We start from the raw sequence: 20,270 nt of genomic DNA on the forward strand, positions 1-20,270 counted from the left end.
ATCTCCCCATTAGTCACATTAGCAGCCAGCTTTAATTTATCCCTTTCTCTGCTCCTGTATTATCTGATTTGTTCTGCTAGGGTTGCCTTGGCATAGTGGCCTTCTTGGAGTACTGCATCATAGACTATCAGGGTTGGAAGGGACCTCAGGAGGTCATGTAGTCCAACCCCCTGCTCAAAGCGGGACTAATCCCCAGATGGCCTCCTCAAGGATTGAATTTACAACCCTGGGTTTAGTAGGCCAATGCTCAAACCACTGAGCTAGCCCTCCCCCTATCATCCAAAGAGCAGTGTTGGTGTGATGGGGGAAGGAGAAGGGCTTCTTTTTAAAATACAGGGGAAGATTTTCATTCTCTCTCTCTCTCTCTCTCTCACTAAATGATTTTTGGGTTCTCCAATTTTAGATACCCATACCTGTAACTTCATTGTGATGCTTTCCAGGTGTACCCAGGGTTGTGAGGTGCCTTGCTACCACCTGTCCTTATTGGGAAGAAGCCTTGTGTGTGCAAGCCCTGGTCAGCTCCCTAACACCCCACAAGCTCGATACTCCTCTCTCAGTGTACATAGGCTCAGAGCATCCTGTGGTGTTCAGCCCTTTATCCACTGGACACTCACAGAATCACCAGAGACGCTGTCCCCAAAGCAACACTACACCACAGTTTACTAGTTACCCTTTAGACTCGAGCACTGCTTAACATGCAGCACTTAGGGCAGGTCTTCACTACCCACCAGATCGGCAGGTAGAGATCGATCTATCAGGGATTGATTTATCGCGTCTCATCTAGACATGGATAAATCGATCCCTGAACGCACTCCCCGTCGACTCCGGAACTCCAGCTCACAAGAGGCAGAAGCGGAGTTGACGGGGGAGCGGCAGTGGTTGACTTGCCACTGTCAGGCTCTCAGTGACTCTGCCTGACCAACAGAGCTCAAGGGGACTTATGGTTTTACTTTCATTTATTATTTAGTACAAAATATGCCTTGTGAAATATCATTTGAAAACTAATAACTCATTGGTTAATAATATCATGGTGAAATGTGTGTAACAACACTATACATAAAGTTATGAACATGAACAGAAATCATGACTGAGGTGTGTTTACCAGGTAAGTCTGGGGAGTGGGTAAACCTGTTTGTCAAAGGCAAAGGACAAGCTGACATCTCTAGCCAGGTGTCAGCAAAACTGATAGGCAATCACTTGTCAAGTGGCCATTCTTTGGCAAGGAAGGGTGGCAGGAACAATCAGCAAACATCTTAGCAAACAACTCTGTCCTCACAGCAAGAATGAACTTTATCTAGGGGTAATCCTCAGGAAAATGCATTTCAAAGGGTGACTGAACTATAAAAGTGAGGGGCAAACACATCCCAAGTTCTCTCTCCCTATCCACCTCCCTCTCGCCTTCAACTCAGAAAACAAAAGAAAGAGCCTCTGGACTTTGGGAGCAGACCCTAACATGAAAATTTGTCAGTAATGTTACTGGGAATGTGATAAGGGCTTTCACCTTGAACCAAAGCTAGTTTGTTAAGTTTTAGTACAAAGAAACATTTTATCTTTATTTCTCCTGTAACCATTTCTGACTTTAATGGCTTATATTGGTACTCACTTAAAAGCTCTCTCTCTCTGAGGTTAAATACACTTGTTTTATTCTCTAATCAAAACTAATCCAGAGCTGTGTTTAAACTGAATTGTGTGGGTTGTAGGCTGTGCTAACAGCATAGGGCCAGTATAGCAAGTGCAGCCTAGGCGCTGTCAATCAAGGTGTCCATCGGGTTACCTTTGCCTATCTGCACATATGTAGAAGGGACTCCTGGCTGGAGGAGCATGGCTCCCCAGGTCCTGTTGTGATTGTGATTCAGGGAAAGGTTACTAGTACTACTCTGCCTAGCACCAGTTTCTTATCTTACCCAGTAACAGTTTCTGATTTGATAACCTGTTTCTCTGTATTGCTTGGTCAATTGATAATCTGTATATATTGTACATTGTTACCAGTTCTTTGGGAAGCAGGCAGGCAATCTAGCTAAGGATGTGTGTGTGTGTTTGTCTCTCAGTGACTCTGCCTGACCAACAGAGCTCAAGGGCTTATGGTTTTACTTTCATTTATTATTTAAAATACTCACTGAGGACTCGAGAATTTTGATATCAAACCAGGTGGGTAGCAGGAGGAACTTGCAAAGGGGCACTATTGCCTTGACAGGGAAAGGCTTAGAAGTGCGCTCCAACATGAGTAACTCCATTTAAAGTAGTAAACTCTTGCATATTGATCCCCTTAGAGGGGCAATGGACCTAAAATCTCTGAACTGTCCAGGAGAGTGGTTGACAAGTACAGAACACATGTTTTTGTGGAAAATTTGGGACAGGGAGTGTGTTAGGGTCACCCTGTAAGTGGTAACCCAGGCTGGTAGAAACTAGAATGTGACCGGAGTGTGTTGGCAGGCTGCAGCTAGATACAGACACTCAGGGTGTGACAGCCGTGCTTTTTGTGAGGGGCCCAGGTTGGCACCTACAGTAGCAAAGCATTATGAGACACTCCAAGTTGAAAGGCAGGTGGTGACACAGCCACTCACAGGTCTGGATTGTACCCCAGAGGTCATCAGTAGTGACATCCCTAGCCCTAACTAGACAAGAGTTTTTGGCTGTATTGTAACTCAATGTGATTGCCAGTTAACTCGAACTAACACACTTGTAAATGCAAACGTAGACTGTCTACAGATGTTTGTTTCTGATTGTGTTTAAGCCAGAACCAGTAACAAATGTGTGTGTCTTGAAAGAAACGTTAGTGGAATGTCTACATTTGCATTTACAATTGTGTTAATTCAAGTCAAGTCAAGGCAAACACTTGAATTATGATATGACCAAAAATAGTCACAATTTATATTGGTTCTGTTTATAAAGGATGAATGAATGGCTGATTTTTTTTAAATAAATGGTTAATCAGTTGTAATAATTTGTTATACAGTTCAACAGGTTACTTATAATTATGGCTTATAACCATCACCACCACCTTTTATTGATGTGCTTATAGCCATCTGTAACACGTTTGTAACATGCTTGTAACAGCTCTTAACCATTTATTAACCCTTTACAACCATTTATAAATATAAAGTTAATATAAAGTGTGACTCCAAAAAACTAAACTAGATATGGCCCTTTGGTGCAGATTCAAATAACCTATCACTCTTTTCAAGCACTAACAATTGTGAACACAGATTTTAAAACCTGTGCAAAAAAGCACTGGGGTTTGTGCCTGTAAATTCTACCTGGTCTAAGTTAGTTTTGGTGTGTATTAATTCTATTATGTGGTCATTAAAGTATTATAGTATTTATAGCATTCCAGTTTTTACATATTTTCACTGATAAATTACCAGTTTTTTTTTAATTAAAGAAGTTTTTTTTTAAAAACCGATTAACACTTGTTTATCAGTCCACTCAATTTTTTTTCGGGTACTTATTTTTGTTAAACATTAATGCTTTATGCTATTGTTGTGTCCGGCAGCTCTGAGACTGAAGCAGTTCTGCATTGTAAAACAAAGAATGCACACATGGTGGAGATTGGAAAATGAAACAACATTAATATCACGCTATGATTGGCTCACAAGGAGATGCTGCCTGCCTATTTCTTTGAGTCTATTTAGTGCGTCACTGAATTTAAACAATCAATCCTCCACAGATAAAGATAAGGTAAAAAGGTAAAAAGAAATCTATGTCTGAATGCCAACAAAAATAATCAGCGCTTAGAAATTTTCAAGAAAAATAAAGATGGGAATGAAGAGGATGCATTGCCCTGCAAGTACTGCAGCATTGAGGTCAGGGCTCGCACTGACAGAATCAAAGAGCATGTCGAAAGCAAGCAACACAAGAATCTGAAAGAGCAAAGTGAGCTTTGGGATAAACAGTTAGGAACTTGCACCAAGGCTTTAGCAAAAGAGAGGACACAGCACGATTGTGTCAATGAATTTGTGGGTGCTCTTTGTTTTGCCAGACAACCACTGTTAATTGCGGAGGGGTGTATTGGTGACTTTGTGCGACAATACTATCCAGCAGTAAAAACCCTTCCTAATGCAGACCACCTCACTCGTAAGCATCTGGAAGAAAATGGCAATGCTTTAGTATCTAAACCGATAGAATGAATTGATGGAAATGTGGTGTCTAGTCTGACAAGTCTCCTGATGCTTTGGACCGTCCAATTCTTGGCCTTTTGTTTTCATTTTTTTATTTCAAAGTGAATAAACTCGCATTGTTTTGTGCTGATGGGACATTCATTCCCTCTGCTGACAGCTGTTTTGTCAACACAGTAATGACTGATATGTTTGAGATGTATCAACTAACTTGGGAAAATGTGGCCACAACTAACACAGATTCTGTTGCCTACATAGCTAAGTTTGCACAGGAGATTAAACTCAGTCAGAAACCAGGGCTGCTATGTACTACCTGTCCTGGTCATCTGACTAACATTGTGTTGCCAGCAGAAGAAATGGATGATGTGAAATCTTGCATCATTGGATTCAGGGCCATTTTCAAGCATGCAAACAAGTTGAAGGCTTTGTGCATGAAGAGTGCAGAGCTGACTGCTGACTATTTACATGTGAAGTACAAGCTCATCCACCGGTGTGGCACAACAGGGGTAGATAACGTGTGGACTGTGCTAATGTGTCTTTTAGATCATCCGGAGCTTGTTGGTTCTAAAACAGAAACTCTGAAGAGAATGGCAAATAACCAAAATGACCACCAGATTCTGCACATCAAAGTAATGTTCATTGTTGGAAACTTGGAATCACTATATGACAAACAGAAAACACTGGAGTTTCTCCAACTACTGCCAACACATTTCCCAATACAGATGTTTCCTGAAAGCCAAAATCTCAGATGAATTGAGCACAAAAGCTGCAGGAGAAACATGACAAGAAAGCCCAGCTGTTTCTGGAAATTCTTTGAACCCCAGAAATCAAGAGAACCAAAAAAGCATTCCAAAACCTTCAACACAATGCTCAGTGAAAAATGGGAGATGACCGTAGTCCGTAATCTAAACCCTGAAGTGTTTGGTGCCAAAGATTCTTTTTGGAATATCATCCAGGTATTGCACCTGTTCCTCAAATAAAATCAAATATATGGAGATATACTGATCTCATAGAACTGGAAGGGACCCAGAAAGGTTATCAAGTCCAGCCCCCTGCCTTCACTATCAGGACCAAGTACTGATTTTGCCCCAGATCCCTAAGTGGCCCCCTCAAGGACTGAACTCTCAACCCTGGGTTTAGCAGGCTCAAACCACTGAGCTATCCCTCTCCTGTCCTAAAGGTGAATTTTTGCAGCAGACTACAACCATTATGCCAGAGTGTTTCAACCATTTGCCACTAAAGATGAAATTTCAAATCTGAAAGGGGAATTTACTACTTATATGAATATGCCTACCCTGACAATGTGAAACTGGATATGCTTGCTTTTTGGAACAGTCATCAAGACACACTTCCCAACTTCAGCAAAGTGACACAATGATCTTTGAGTATATCCCCTGGATCTATTGATGCAAAGCACTTATTTTCAAAGTTGGACTACTTCCAAGACATCAAGAGGCTCAACATGACTGAGGATACTTTGAAAATCTGGCCCTTAGTTTAACAATAATACTGGTTATCTGTATGCACATTAACAACACTGACAGTTTCATCAATCTTAAACAATAATGAACGAAATAAAACTTTGTACTTTAGGACACAAACTGTTCACCTAGAAAGGTGAGGAAGGAGTTTTTCTCCCCATAACACAGAATCATAAAAATGTAGGGCTGGAAAGGATGAGAAGTCATCAAATTGAGCTCCCTGCACTGAGGCAGGACCAAGTAAACCTAGACCATCCCTGACAGGTGTTTGTGCTAACTGTTCTGAGATTGCTTCAATTAGTTCCTTAAATACCCTAGGATGAATTTCAATCTGAATACATCAAAATTATCTTAATATTTCTTTAACCTGTTCTTTCCCTATTTTGGCTTGCATTCCTTCCCCCTTGTTGTTAATATTAATTGTGTTGAGTGTCTGATTACCATTAACTCTGTTAGTGAAAACTGAAGCAAATAGGCATTAAACACCTTAGACTTCTTGATGTCATTAGTTATTAGCTCTCCTTCCCTACTAAGTAGCGTCCTACACCTTCCTTCATCTTTTTCTTGCTCTTTATGTACTTAAAAGGCAAAGAGAGATTCTTTATGTCCCTTTCTAGGTGCAACTCATTTTGTGCCTTAACCATTTTGATTTTGTCCTTACCTGCTTGTGCTATTCTTTTGTACTCCTCCTTAACAATTCATAGAATATCAGGGTTGGAAGGGACTCAGGAGGTCATTTAGTCCAACTCGCTGCTCAAAGCAGGACCAATCCCCAACTAAATCATTTCAGCCAGGGCTTTGGAAGGAAGGAAGGAAATTCCACCACCTCCCTAGGTAACCCATTCCAGTGCTTCACCATCCTCCTAGTGAAAAAGTTTTTCCTAATAGCCAACTTAAACCTCCCCACTGCAACTGGAGACCATTACTCCTTGTTCTGTTATCTGGTACCAGGGCCGGCTTTAGGCCGATTCACCCCAAAATGCCATTAGCCTTGTTGGCAACAAGGGCACACTATTGTCTCATATCCAGCTTCATGTTCACTGTAACCCCTAGGTCCTTTTCTGCAGAACTGCTGCCTAGCCATTCAGTCCCTAGTCTGTAACTGTGAATGAGATTCTTCCGTCCTAAGTGCAGGACTCTGCACTTGTCCTTGTTGAACCTCATCAGAATTATTTTGGCCCAATCCTCCAATTTGTCTAGGTCACTCTGTAACCTATCCCTACCCTCCAGCGTATCTACCACTCCTCCCAGTTTAGTGTCATCTGCAAACTTGCTGAAGGTGCAGTCCACGCCATCCTCCAGATCATTAATGAAAATAGTGAACAAAACTAGCCCCAGGACCGACCCTTGGGGCACTCTGCTTGATACTGGCTGCCAACTAGACATGGAGCCATTAATCACTACCCATTGAGCCCGACGATCTAGCTAGCTTTCTATCCATCTTATAGTCCATTCATCCAGCCCATACTTCTTTAACTTGCCGGCAAGAATACTGTGGGAGACGGTATCAAAAGCTTTACTAAAGTCAAGGAATCACACATCCACTGCTTTCCCCTCATACACAAACCCAGTTATCTAGTCATAGAAGGCAATTAGGTTAGTCAGGCATGACTTGCCCTTGGTGAATCCATGCTGACTGTTCCTGATCACTTTCCTGTCCTCTAAGTGCTTCAGAATTGATTCCTTGAGGACCTGCTCCATGATTTTTCCAGGGACTGAGGGGAGGCTGACTGGCCTGTAGTTCCCCGGATCCTCCTTTTCCCCTTTTTTAAAGATGGGCACTTCATTAGTCTTTTTCCAGTCATCTGGGACCTCCCTGATAGCCATGAGTTTTAAAAAAAAATGGCCAATGGCTCTGCAATCACATCCGCCAACTCTTTTAGCACCCTCAGATGCAGCACATTCGGCCCCATGGATTTGTGCTCATCCAGCTTTTCTAAATAGTCCTGAACCATTTCTTTCACCACAGAGGGCTGGTCACCTCCTCCCCATGCTGTGCTGTCCAGTGCAGTAGTCTGGGAGCTGACCTTGTTTGTGAAGACAGAGGCAAAAAAAGCATTGGGTACATTAGCTTTTTCCACATCCTCTGTCACTAGGTTACTCCCTTATTCAGTAAGGGGCCCACACTTTCCTTGACTTTCTTCTTGTTGCTAACACCTGTAGAAACCCTTGTTACTCTTAACATCCCTTGGTAGCTGCAACTCCAAGTGTCATTTGGCCTTCCTGATTTCACTCCTGCATGCCTGAGCAATATTTTTATACTCCTCCCTGGTGATTTTTCTGCTTTTCTGAAGTTCAGGGTCCGTATTCTGCTGCTCTCCTTTCTTCCTTCTGTCAGGATCCTGAACTCAACCATCTCATGGTCACTGCCTCCCAGGTTCCCATCCACTTTGTTCTAGAAATGCTTCAGCCACCTGCTCTTCCTGATTTGGTGGTCTATAGTAGACACCTAACAAGACATCATCCCAATTCTCCTCCTTTTATCTTTACCCAGAGTCTTTCAGCCTCCCACCTCCTTCTGAACCTCAGAACAAGTCTACATATATTCTTGACATATAATGCAACACCTCCTTCCTTTTTTTCTGCCTGTCCTTTTTGAACAAGCTATACCCCTCTATACCAATATTTCAGCCATGAGATTTATGACACCAAGTCTCTGTGATACCAATTAAGTCATAATTTAGCTTATGTACAAATACTTCCAGTTCTTCCTGTTTATAGTCCACATACTCCTTGCCTTTATGTAGAGGCATTTAAGATGCTGTGCAGATTCCCACACAGATTTCCTTCTTGTTGCTTCTATGACCCTATTGCAATTTCCAGGTCTCCCTTCCCTCCTGCCTCTCTCCAAGTTCTAGCCCTCTATTAAGGTTATCTTTTTTAATGCTTACGTCTGAGCTTTGGTCACCTGCTCCCTTTGAACCTAGTTTAAAACCCTCTTCACTAGGTTGGTGAGTCGGTGCAGGAAGATGCCTTCCCCCTTCTTGGTCAGATAGAGTCCATCTCTTCCAAGCAGACCTTGTTCTTGGAACAGCATGCCATGGTCAGGGAAGCCAAAGCCCTCCCTTAGACACCATCTGTGCATCCATGGATTAATTTCCATGATGCATGTGTTCCTAGCTGGGCCCTTACACTCAACTGGAAGGATGGATGAGAACACAACCTGCCCCCACAAGCCTTTCACCCTTATTTCCAGAGCATTGTAATCACTGGTGATCTGCTCAGGCAGTATCATTAGTGCTCAAGTGGATGAACATCATGGAGTAGTCAGAGTGACCGATGAGCCTTGGCAACTTTTAACATCTCAGATGCAGGCTCCAGGAAGCATACCACCTGGAACATCATGTCAGGTCAGTAAATGGATGCCTTCATTCCCCTCAGAAGGGAGTCCTCGACTGCCACTACCCTTCACTGCCTCTTCTTGGGTGTGGTGACTGTGAGCCTCCCAGCCTTAGGGGCTGGTAGCTCCTTCTCACTTCCTGCAACCAGTACACAGCATGCTTGTTCTTGACCTCATGAACGGGGCACTGGGTGGGGGTGTAGCACTGTCTACTGCCCGAGGTGGTTAGCAACCAATCTTCTCCCTGAAAAGCAGCCAGTTCTCCACCCTCTTCTGGTGCTGCTGTAGTCATCTGTAATCTAGCATCCTCCTCCCAGATGTTGCCATGTGTGTCCTCTTGAAGACATCTGCATGCTACGCAGAGCCACCTCCACACCTGCTTTCTAAGAGACGGCACTAGCAGACACCTTTCATACTGGGTGGTTCCCCATTTGGCTTTCATTGGTGAGGACGTGCAGGCCAAATTTCCAGCAAGTCAAGACCAGTGCCTAAGTGGAAGCCTGCAGGGTCAGGATGCTTGTCTGGTGTGTGGCACTAAAGGCGCAGGGAGCTAGCAGTGTGGTTGGCAATGTGCTGGTTTCCCTCCCATTATGGGTTCCCCCTTGTAGAGTACCTGCAAGTTAAGTAAAGTTAAACACAAAAAACACCCCCCACTGCCCTACCTCCATTGTACAATTAAGATTTTTTGGGTTTGGTCTTCTACTAAAAATAATAATAATAAAAAAATAAAATCAGGTATTAGCTATCACCAGAAACAGAATACAGAACTTGATGGGCATTATTTCCCCTGTACCATTTAAAAGAATTGTTTTTCCTACTGATGAAGTCGGATTTTTCTTCCTAAATGTGTGCTGTTCTTCCTTGGGCTTAAGTTAGGGTGGTATACGACAGCTAAAGGGGAACTATTTAATTTGTCTGGTCATACAAAACAAATGTAAAGCAATGTAAATGCAAAACATTAGCAAGAACACTGGTTTCAATTGCTGTGTCATCAGCAGGATCTATCAAAAAAACAGAAAATATGCTAGAATTTTACCACTAAATAGAGCTGTAGCAGAAAACTGAACTTCAGAGGGTGTTCAGTTGTAGGATCTGCTGTTTACAACATAGAAATATTTTATATTTTACATGCATAACAATCTGTCCACACTAATGCCACAAAAAATTGTGTAGTGCTTTTTGCAAAATATTAATCATCCTCAGCTCCTATTAGAACTGAGGACAATCCTCACAATCAGACTTTCAAATTCTTTACTAACTAAGTAGGGTTTAAAATATACCACCTGAATTGTAGCAGAGAAACTAAGAGAGAAATCACCGTAAGCACTGGCTTGGAGTTAGTGAAAGTATAACATCAGCCAGATTAGTTGTATGGTTTTTTTTGTTTGTTTGTTTGTTTTTTTTAAGAAATTAAGCTTTTTGGGGGAGGGGTAATTGGTATTTTGTGAAAATATTTTTAGGAATTTTTAGGATTTAGGTATTTAGGAAAAACTGTAATTATTTCTCAGTCAGGTAGAACTAAAAGCCAAATTGAGCAAATCATGAATTAGTCTGAATCTCTGAAAGCTAAAGAGGTGGGGAAGTTTCCTTTTTCCTTTAGGCATAAACATTATGAATGAGATTAAACCTTTGGGCAATGCCTTTATAGATGAGACAAGAGACTCTAGCAAAGCACTAAAATGTATAGTTGGGCAAGCTACAGAAATCTGAGCAAGAGGCAACAGCTCTTAAAAGAAAATTTTTCAAGTTCCCAATGCTTGCAGAACTAGAGTAAAATTTCAAACAAATACAGAAGCATTACAGAAGACAAACCACAGGACACTCCTCATTCATTATATTTAATCTTTAAATAACTTTTCAGACATTAATCTTCACTAGACGAGTATGACTAACAAATGGGGACATTGAGGCAGAAAGATGAAGCAATTCGCTCTAGGCCACAAAAGAAGAGCCATGATTAGAATTCAGAATGCCTGGCTTTCACTCATGTGCATAGATCACTAGACCATGCTTCTGAAGTCTAAAGATAGGCCTATGCCAAAAAGTTTGATTTTTTCCATGATTATGTTTGTGAAACCCATGCTGGCTAAGAGTGGGCCTTCTACAGGCTAGAAGGCAAAAGTTTGTATGTCTGCTTTAGAGCTGGTCGAAACTCAGAATTTCCATTCTGCAGGAAATTCCAAAATAGTTAGTTCTTTTTTAGAACAAAAAATAGAATTTTTGAAACTTCCACGGGAAGGGAAATTTGAAAAAAGTTTCAAAATATTTCAAAAATTAAATTGAACCTGGGGATCCAAGCGCATCTGTAGTTCCCTGATCTTTTAGGCTCCCTACCAGACTGATGGAAGCCTTGGCAGTCCCCAGGGTTTCCACTCTCCTGGCTTCACAGGAAGCTTGGAAGTCCTGAGAGCCCCGTGTTGTGTTTGCTTGACTGCCACTGTCATTGCCTAACTGTGCTGTCTACAGCAATAACCTGTTTTCCCCCAAGTGGGGACAGTTAATTTAGAACCCAGCAATATATACAAATCATTCTTGTTCTTCTATCTACTGTGTATTTTAATTGTATTTGTGCACATATTGCAACCATTTCACAAATTCAGCACATTTTAATTCTGGGGGTGTATGTGACCAGTATGTCTACAGTAGGAAGACTGAGTATAGTATCTATCTGTATATACTGTTTAGATAGCAAACTTGCTCATGGCATGTTGAGGGTTGAGTGATCCTAATAGTATCTTTCAGTGCCAAATACCTGCATTTTCACGAGGGAGCTCTAATTGCTAATTTACTCAACATGGTTCTCCAGCAGATACAAGATAGATATATATTATACAGGTGAGCAAAAATGGATGTTCAGCACAAGACAGCCTATGCTCTCAGGAGAGCTATTTATACATTTATAGCTCTTGAACTGCTTCCCGTATTGGATCACTTCCATCTGCAGTTTGTATATTAAAAATAGAATCTCCCTTACTCTCATCCCAAGGAAAAAATGAATAGCATTTGCTGACACTTGGTGAGTTGATCAATGTATTGCTGTCATTATCTCCAGCAACTTCTGTTATACAAGTGGGTATAAAAGGTTGGACAGATGAGGAACAAACAAACTTTGCACCCTGCAACACACAAAGAATATCATCTCAGTCTACACTCTTGGAGCAGTTTTGTGTAAGACTACTGTCAGCACTAGACTTCCAGGTACCACAAGTGACTTCCTCTTGGCCAGCATAGCTCCTATCACTGGTGGTACATGAAGATGGATTTGACACACTTTGCAAAAGTGGATGTAATGCTGACCTAGGAGGTAACATCCTAGATTTTTAATCACTGTCCCTGACTTTTTGGCAATATTACCGCAGTTCACTATTTCTTCCACTGATTGATGCTTTACTTTTGTAGTTAAATGACAGATTGGAAATTTACAGTAAATTTGGCTCCATTTTAATGGCTTTGCTGCCTGTATATTTTAGCAAAGACAATTACATTGAACTTCCTCTGTTTCACTAACCAAGTTTATCTGATAAACCTCAGGGGCCAGATCCTCAGCTGGCGTAACTTGTCTTAGCTCCATTAGTCATAAGAGCGCTGGTTCTGAGCTGAAGCCGTGATGAATGTGGCCACAGGAAAACCCCTGGGTGAATGTGGCCACAAGAAAACCTCAAACTAGAGCCCTTACTGAAGTCAGGGGGTAATCTCTGATAAGTTTGTTAGCATGGGTGTAGGTTCTTTATTGTTTTAACATGTTTTCTCTGTACAGCTTTTACTTTAAAAATAAATGTGCTTGCTTAGAAAGCACTGTTTGGTAATTTAACTGTGGCAGTTACACTGTGTACAATCTCTGAGGAGAAAAGTTAAGCAGACTGTCTTAGGCAGCGTGCCTTTGCTGTGGAGATCACAATATAAACAGGGAGCTATGCAACCTGGAAACCTCCCCCCAGGACAGAGAGATGCTGGTATCCACCCAAGAGGTGATGACTGAGGAGCTGGGACCCTAGAATGGCTGCCCTTGCTGGACCACAAGGGAGACAACCAGTCTCCAGAACTTGGATAATGGGGTCCCTTTGAAAACAAAGATGAGACCAAACCCATTATACTTATTATGCCAAGTTCTACATAAAACAGAATCTAGGAACAAAGTATCAAGTTATCATCTATAGATTAATTTGTCCACTTAATACAAGCATCCTGGTAACACTGTTATAGTATTTTTTTTAAACTACAATAGGTCCAGAAGTTAATAGAAAATAATTGACAAATATCTAGAAATTCACCGTCTTGTAGCTAAATGCAAGAAAGCATTTACAAATACCAGTAAAAACAGTAAACCAGTTTCTCTGAGTTCTCCCATATAAAGGCTCATCCTATTTGCAAAACTATACTTACACAGTTTAATTTTTTTTCAACTATACAAATATTTTTTCTGCAGTCTGTGGCAACGTATGTTTCATCTCCATGTCATTAGGTTAAATTTTGGCCCACTGTGTCCAAATGCTCAAATTGGAATTACTAACCACAGTACTAAGCTGAAGAGTTTTTTAGGACCATACAGATTAACATAAATCCTTTTATTATAGTACTCCAGTCTTGCAGACAGACAGCCTCAAACCTTTTACCCTCAAACCTTCAAAAATTCTCAGCTTTCTCCTTAGTGACAAGGAAAGGAGATAAATTACTTGGTCTTGTTGTCTTTACTACAAACCTTCTAAAGATGCCATGAATATGAAGAGGGATTAATGCATAATAATTCTTATTAGTGGAAATCCTTGAACTATAAATCAACAGGAAAAAGACCACACAGTTTAACTGCACATTTCCCAGGAGAGGGAAGAAATGAGGAAAGGGAAAGAAAAGAACAGTATTAATGATTATTTCCTTGCAAGAAAGGATAATGCTACTCTTAGTGAATAAAGTGTCCATACAGTTTCACCACATTTCTCTCAAGCTGGCTGGTATGGAGATTATTCATCTAGAATGAGGAACCTATAAAAAAGGATCTAAAATTCAGGTGCCGGCATTGACTAATTGTTCAAAAGGAGAAAAAAAGGAAAAACAAATAAAAATGTTTTGTTCAAAAAAAGGGATATGGTTCTTTGCAGCGTGAAGTTCAAAGGGTCAGAATGGATTTTGCAGTACACCCAATCCTATCTGCAGGACTTAGTTGCTGGTTAAAAAATTAATCCATAACAGGACAAATACCTTATATACTCTGCTGCTAGAGTATAAGGTATTTGTCCTGTTATACAATTCAACCAGGAGGTTCAGAGTTTTAACCTTCTGCTTCCAAATATCATGCTCGTACATCTAGGCACAATGTCCTCAGACCTACTTTTCCATTATTTACTGTAAGTATAATAGGTACATCAGTCACTGTTTCATAGTCCATGTACTACGAGTCATTACAACGTGCGCAGATCAGCGTATGTACATACAGATTGTCCTCTTAAATCCCCCAGCAACTGACTGTTTATCTTTACTTTAGATGGAAGTGCTTTCTAGATAATGCAATGATGGACAAAAGAGAAACAAGTACAATTTTTTTTTTAATAAAGATATAATTACAAAAAGGTAAAATCAGCTCAGGAAAGGCAAATTAATAGATCAGTTTAGACATTTAACATAATAACTCACATCCATTTTAAATACTATTACATAAAGCATGGTGAAGAAAGGAATTTCTGCTTCATAATTAGAAAACTCACAATACAACTTGCCAAAAACCAAAACAAAGCCGAATGAAAATAAATACAGTCCATGCCAAATAGTACAAAATGAAATCAGCAGTCTCTCTCAACAGGAAAAAAAAACTCTTCTTCTTTTAGTATTTTCCCACTCTGGTATTGTGTTCTGGAATTGGTGTAAGGCCATCTTTAATTCAAGGATTGCTGAGCAGTTCTGATTTCGCTCTGTTCAAAGGCAAAAAATATAAACTATTAAACAGGGCATAATTTCATTTTGAGACTAGCTGTTGATAAAGATGCAATTAGAACTACCCACCACACATTTTAAGCCTTTGAAGTATTTTAGTAACTCTGGACACTGATTTATAACTCACATTGATATAGAACATATCTTCTGTACAGATGGCTAACTGAGGAAAAGCCTTGAAAGTTAATGAATGTTCTCCAAAGCACAAACATTTTATAGTTTAATACTGAGGGGTTTACCCTTTGGTGTCTGTCTTTTCACCGCTGCTGTCCTTGGATTTATCTTCCTCCTTTACATCTAAAAACAATTAAGAAGGAAAAACACTGTCACACTTGAAATATTTGAAGACTCCAGAAACACAATCTAATTTTTTTTTAAGACGGGGGGGGGGGGGCGCAGGGGAAGGGAAGAGGAAATCAGGAACCTAGGTTGCTTATTTGCAAATTACATCTTATTAAATGAACAACATACCATAGCTTATGCCATCAGCTACACAGAACTTTTTTCATTCACACTTCATTAGACCTATACAAATTACTAGCTTCAGGATCTGAAACCACAGTGGGCAAAGATCTTCATTTAGAACAACACTCCTGGACTGTAAGTACTGTTTCAGTATCTATACAAAACATGCACTTTAGATTTTATTAGTTTTTCTTCTTCAGTGTGACGGGAAAGAAAAAACGGTTGTGAGATGTGTTGCTCACCATTCTAGGTGTACGCACGTCCATGTGTGCGGCCGGAGATTTTTGCCTTAGTGATACCCGTAGGGCCAGCTGTGGCGCCCGCTGGAGTACCGCACTCAGGTGCCGCCGGCCCTACACCCTTTCAGTTCCTTCTTGCCAACAACTCTGACAGAGGGGCAGGATGGGGGGTAATGTTATGGACATGAGGAACGCATCTTGAAGAACAACAGTTATGCAAGGTAGGTAGCTGTTTTTTCTTCTTCGAGTACTTGCTCATGTCAATTTCATTATAGGTGACTCACCAGCAGAATCAACGTAGGTGGGCTCGGAGTTCACAGTCTTGCAGCTTGCAGCACTGCTCTGCCAAAGCCAGCATCGGTTCGAGCCTGCTGGGTCAGCACGTAGTGAGACGCAAATGCATGGACGGACGACCAGGGGGAGAGCCTGATAGATCTCTTGGATCAGCACCTGCACCAGGAAGGCTGATGATGATGCCTGCGCCCTAGTCGAATGAGCCATCACGATTGCTGACAGGGGCACCTTTGCAAGCTCATAGCAGTAATGGATGCAGGCTGTGATGCAAGATGAGTCTCTCTGGGCTGACACCACACAACATTTCATCCTGTCTACGACAGCAACAAACAACTGCGTTGACTTATGGAACGGCTTTGTTCTATCAATGTAGAAGGCCAGAGCCTGTCTGACATCCAGGGTTTGCAGCCTGCATTCCTCATCTGTCGCATGAGGCTTTGGGCAAAGGACTGGTAAGTAAATGTCTTGACCAGTGTGGAACTAAGAAATGATCTTGGGCAGAAAAGCTGGGTGTGGACACCGCTGGACCCTGTCCTCATAGAAGACTGTATAAAGCAGCTCCGACGTGAACACCCTGATCTCAGACACCCTATGAGCCCAAGTTATAGCAACCAAGAAGGAGACCTTCCAGGAGAGAAGCAGGAGGGAGCAGGAAAGCCCAGGGTTTGAAGGGGGGGACGCATATGCCACAACAGCACAAGATTCAAGTCCCAAGGGAGAACTGGATCCTTGACATGCGGGTAAAGGTGCTCCAGGCCTCTCAGGAACCATGTCGTCATGGGATGGGCAAAGATCGACCAGCCTTGAAACAGAGGGCGGAATGCCGAAACGGCTGCCAGGTGTACCTTGACTGAAGATAGCAACAGGCTCTGGAGTTTAAGGTGCAGTAAATAGTCCAGGATGTCCGCACAAACGTGTCAGTCCGAGGCCCAACATATGAACTGCTTCCACTTTGCCACATAGTGGAAGCAGTTCATAGTGGAAGCCCTGGTGGAAGGTTTTCTGCTGGACACCAGCGGAGCACTCCTGTTCGTCCACGCAGCAGCGAAGCTGTCAAGTGCAGCGATGACAGGTTTGGGTGCAGCAGGTTGCTGTAGTTCTGGGATAGCAGATCCAGCCAAAGAGGTAGCTGCAACGGGATGGCTGCCGAAAGACTCAGCAGCATACTGAATCAGTGTTGACTAGGCCATGCTGGGGCAATGAGAACAACAGATGCTTGGTCTTGCTTCACCTTTAGCAGTATCCTGTGGATCAATGGTACCAGCAGGAAGGCATACATCAGCACTCCTGACCACGGGATCAGAAAGGCGTTGGACAGGGAGCCCGTGTCCCTGTTCTGCAGAGAACAGAACACATGGCACTTTCTGTTCTGCAAACAGGTCAACCTGGGGAGTCCCCCATCTGTGGAAGATTAGGCTGACAACCTCTGGATGAAGAGACCATTCAAGGCGAGACGAGAAGGTCCTGCTGAGGTAACCTGCCAGGACGATCCTGGTTCCAGGCAGGTGGGTGGCTACCAGATGAACGGCATGCCGCACACAAAAGTCCCAGAGGCTGAGTGCCTCCCAACAAAGGGCCGAAGATCTGACGCTGCCCTGCCTGTTGATGTACTACATCGCGGCTGTATTGTCCATCGGAACCTGCACCACCTTTCAGGTGGGGAAAGAAGCCTGGCAGGCCAGGCGAACCACTCTGAGCTCCTGGATGTTGATATGAAGGGCTAGATAATTTTGTAGTCAGCGGCCCTGAGTGCTGACCTTGCCCAAGTGGGCTCCCCAGCCCAGGTCCAAAGTGTCCGAGACCAGGGGTGGGAGACAGGGTCACGAAGGGAATCCCCTCCAGCATTGACTTGGGACCCAGCCACCAGTCCAAGGATGAGAGGACGTGGCTTAGTACTGTGATCACTCAGTCCAGGGCATGCCTACTGGGGATATAGACTGAGGCCAGCCACGCCTGCAGAGGCCGCAGATGAAGTTGGGCATGACTGACCAGGTATGTGCATGCAGCCATGTGGCCCAGTTGCAGGCATGTGTGGGTCGTGGTGAGCGGATGGCTCTTTATGTGGGCAATCAAGTCTGACATGGCCTGAAAACGTGCTTCTGGAAGGAAGGCCCTGGCCTGTGTGGAGTCGAGAACCACTCCAATAAACTACATGCGTTGAGCTGGAATTAACATGCAATTCTCTCTGTTTATTAACAGGCCCAGATTGTTGCAGATGGACTGCATCAGATTGAGGCTCCTCTGGAGACCTGCCCTGGATGAGCCAGTAGTCGAGATATGGGAAGATCCGGACCCCTCAACGTCTCAGGAAAACTGCTACAGTGCCACACATTTCGTGAACACCCTGGGAGCTGAGGACAGTCCAAAGGTTAGAGCCATGAACCAGAAGTGGTGCCTGGCCACTATGAAATGCAGGAAATGCCTGTGCCCTGGGAATATGGAGACATGAACGTAAGCATCCTTTAAGTCCAGAGCAGCGTACCAGTCCCCTGGATCCAGGGAAGGAATGATGGAGGCCAGAGAGATCATGCGGAACCTCAACTTCTTGAAGACTTGTTGAGGCAATGCAGATCCAGGATGGGTCTGAGGCCCCTTTTGGCCTTCGGGATTAGGAAGTAATGGAAGTAGAATCTTCTTCCTTCCATATCCTGAGGAACCTCCTCCACAGCCCCCAAGACCAGAAGCTACTCAACCTCCTGAACCAGGAGTTGCTTGTGAGAAGGATACCTAAGTTGGTGACGGACCTTTAAGGGGGCTGGGAGCCCCAACTGGGGAGGCACATTCGCGTGGCTCTGGAGTAGCTTGGCGGGCAGGCCCAGGTCCCTTGGTAGATGATTCCTGGGCCTTCTTGCTTGGTGCTGAGGAACGCTTCTTGGCTTTCTTTGGCCCTCGGTGCGACCTGCCCGGAAGGCTCGGAGGCCGGGCAGCGGGCAGACTCCATCAGGAGAGCCCTGAGGCGGATAGCCTGCTCTTTTCGGTTGTGGGGCCAAAAGTTTTTGCAGATCCAGCACCGCTCCTTAACATGGGACCCCTCCAAGCACTTAAGGCAGCTGCTATGGGGTCGCTGACAGGTATAGGCCTGTTGCAGTCTGAGCAGGACTTAATCCCCCGAGACTGGGGCAATGCCCTGCCTGGGGCAAAGTCCACACTGGGACTAACACTTAACACTATTATATGCAAACTATTTACAAAGGCCCTAAAGCATGAAGTCCCAGGCGGAGAAACCGCTAGCTCTTGCTAATCAAGAAAGGCGCTCTGACTGACCACCATGGGCGGTAAGAAGGAACTGAGAGGGCATAGGGCCGGCGGAGCCTGATTTAGAGGGCACCACAGCCAGCCCTACGGGTACCGCTAAGGCAAAAATCTCTGATGGCCGCGCACATGGACGCGCGAACGTCTAGAATGGAATCGACATGAGCAAACACTTGAAGAATGAATGTTTCAAAAGCACATTAACTCTTTGTGCTAATGGTTGTAGGGCATCTTACCGCTAACAAAATTCACTTTAAGAAAGGTGCAATCCTATAATGGGTTAAAGGGAGAACACAGTTATATACAAAATTATGCTCTTACCAGTTTTTTTGTCCTCTGTCTCTTTCTTGTCTTCTTCTATTCTGGCTTTCTTTGCTCCTTTCTTATGATCTGCAACGTTTCGTCGTCCACCCTCGCCTTCATCCTCAGAATCAGAGAATTCTTCATCACAGGCTATTCGCTTATCAGATGCTCGAACTAGTATTAAAAAAAAAAAAGACTAAAGGAATTCAGTTTTACTGCAATAGGTCTTTCATAAAGGAATCACAATGAAATTGGTTTTGAGCAACTGATTAGGAGACCAACAGCACTTTGCCCTCTAATCAAAGGGAAATAGAACTATGCCCAAAACATATGAGGAGACTCTGGGGTTACTTTCTAAAATATAATTATAAAGAAATGTTACACAGATAAGTGAAAATCCAGTTATTTGGTACTGCTTAGTAAGTACTGAACAAATTCAGAAGCAAGGGGATTAACTGCAGCAGAGAAAAGTGTTCTGATTACAACAGTTAGGCAACAGATTAAGATGCCAAGACGAAGCTGTGCAGCTACCACTACTGATATCATGCAAGGTTAAGTGAAGCAGTTGTTTCTTAGGTATGGTTTAGAAATAATAAATATCAGTCCTTACAATCATATGATCCATACAACTTAAACCTTATAACAAAAAAACAAGTTAAACCTGTTGTGATTAATTAAGAAAGTGCTCTCACCACCCATCTCATATCTACCAAGTATTCAAGAATTGTTTTTAGATTTTTGAAAAATGATCTCTCATTTCATGCAGGACCTATGTTGATTCACTTAATAATACTGTTTCTGAAGGGACATGGCATTCAAATTTTTAAGAGGCTGTAATCCATGTTTCCTTTGGGTT

General features: G+C 42.9%; 1 protein-coding gene across 1 annotated transcript in view; it reads right to left on the reverse strand.

Annotated features, from left to right (window-relative positions):
* Nucleotides 1-14,463: 14,463 nt before the first annotated feature.
* Nucleotides 14,464-20,270, reverse strand: part of HDAC2 (histone deacetylase 2) — a 46,080-nt gene continuing 40,273 nt past the window's right edge. Inside the window, exons 12-14 of the mRNA XM_045010649.1 lie at nucleotides 19,433-19,588; nucleotides 15,101-15,158; nucleotides 14,464-14,839 (exon numbers count right to left, since the gene is read on the reverse strand). Of these exons, the coding sequence (XP_044866584.1) occupies nucleotides 14,809-14,839; nucleotides 15,101-15,158; nucleotides 19,433-19,588 (245 nt within the window). The 3' untranslated portion in view covers nucleotides 14,464-14,808. The remainder of the gene's footprint in view (nucleotides 14,840-15,100; nucleotides 15,159-19,432; nucleotides 19,589-20,270) is intronic.

Source organism: Mauremys mutica, chromosome 3 (assembly GCF_020497125.1).
Source record: "Mauremys mutica isolate MM-2020 ecotype Southern chromosome 3, ASM2049712v1, whole genome shotgun sequence".
Taxonomy (NCBI): Eukaryota; Metazoa; Chordata; order Testudines; family Geoemydidae; genus Mauremys; species Mauremys mutica.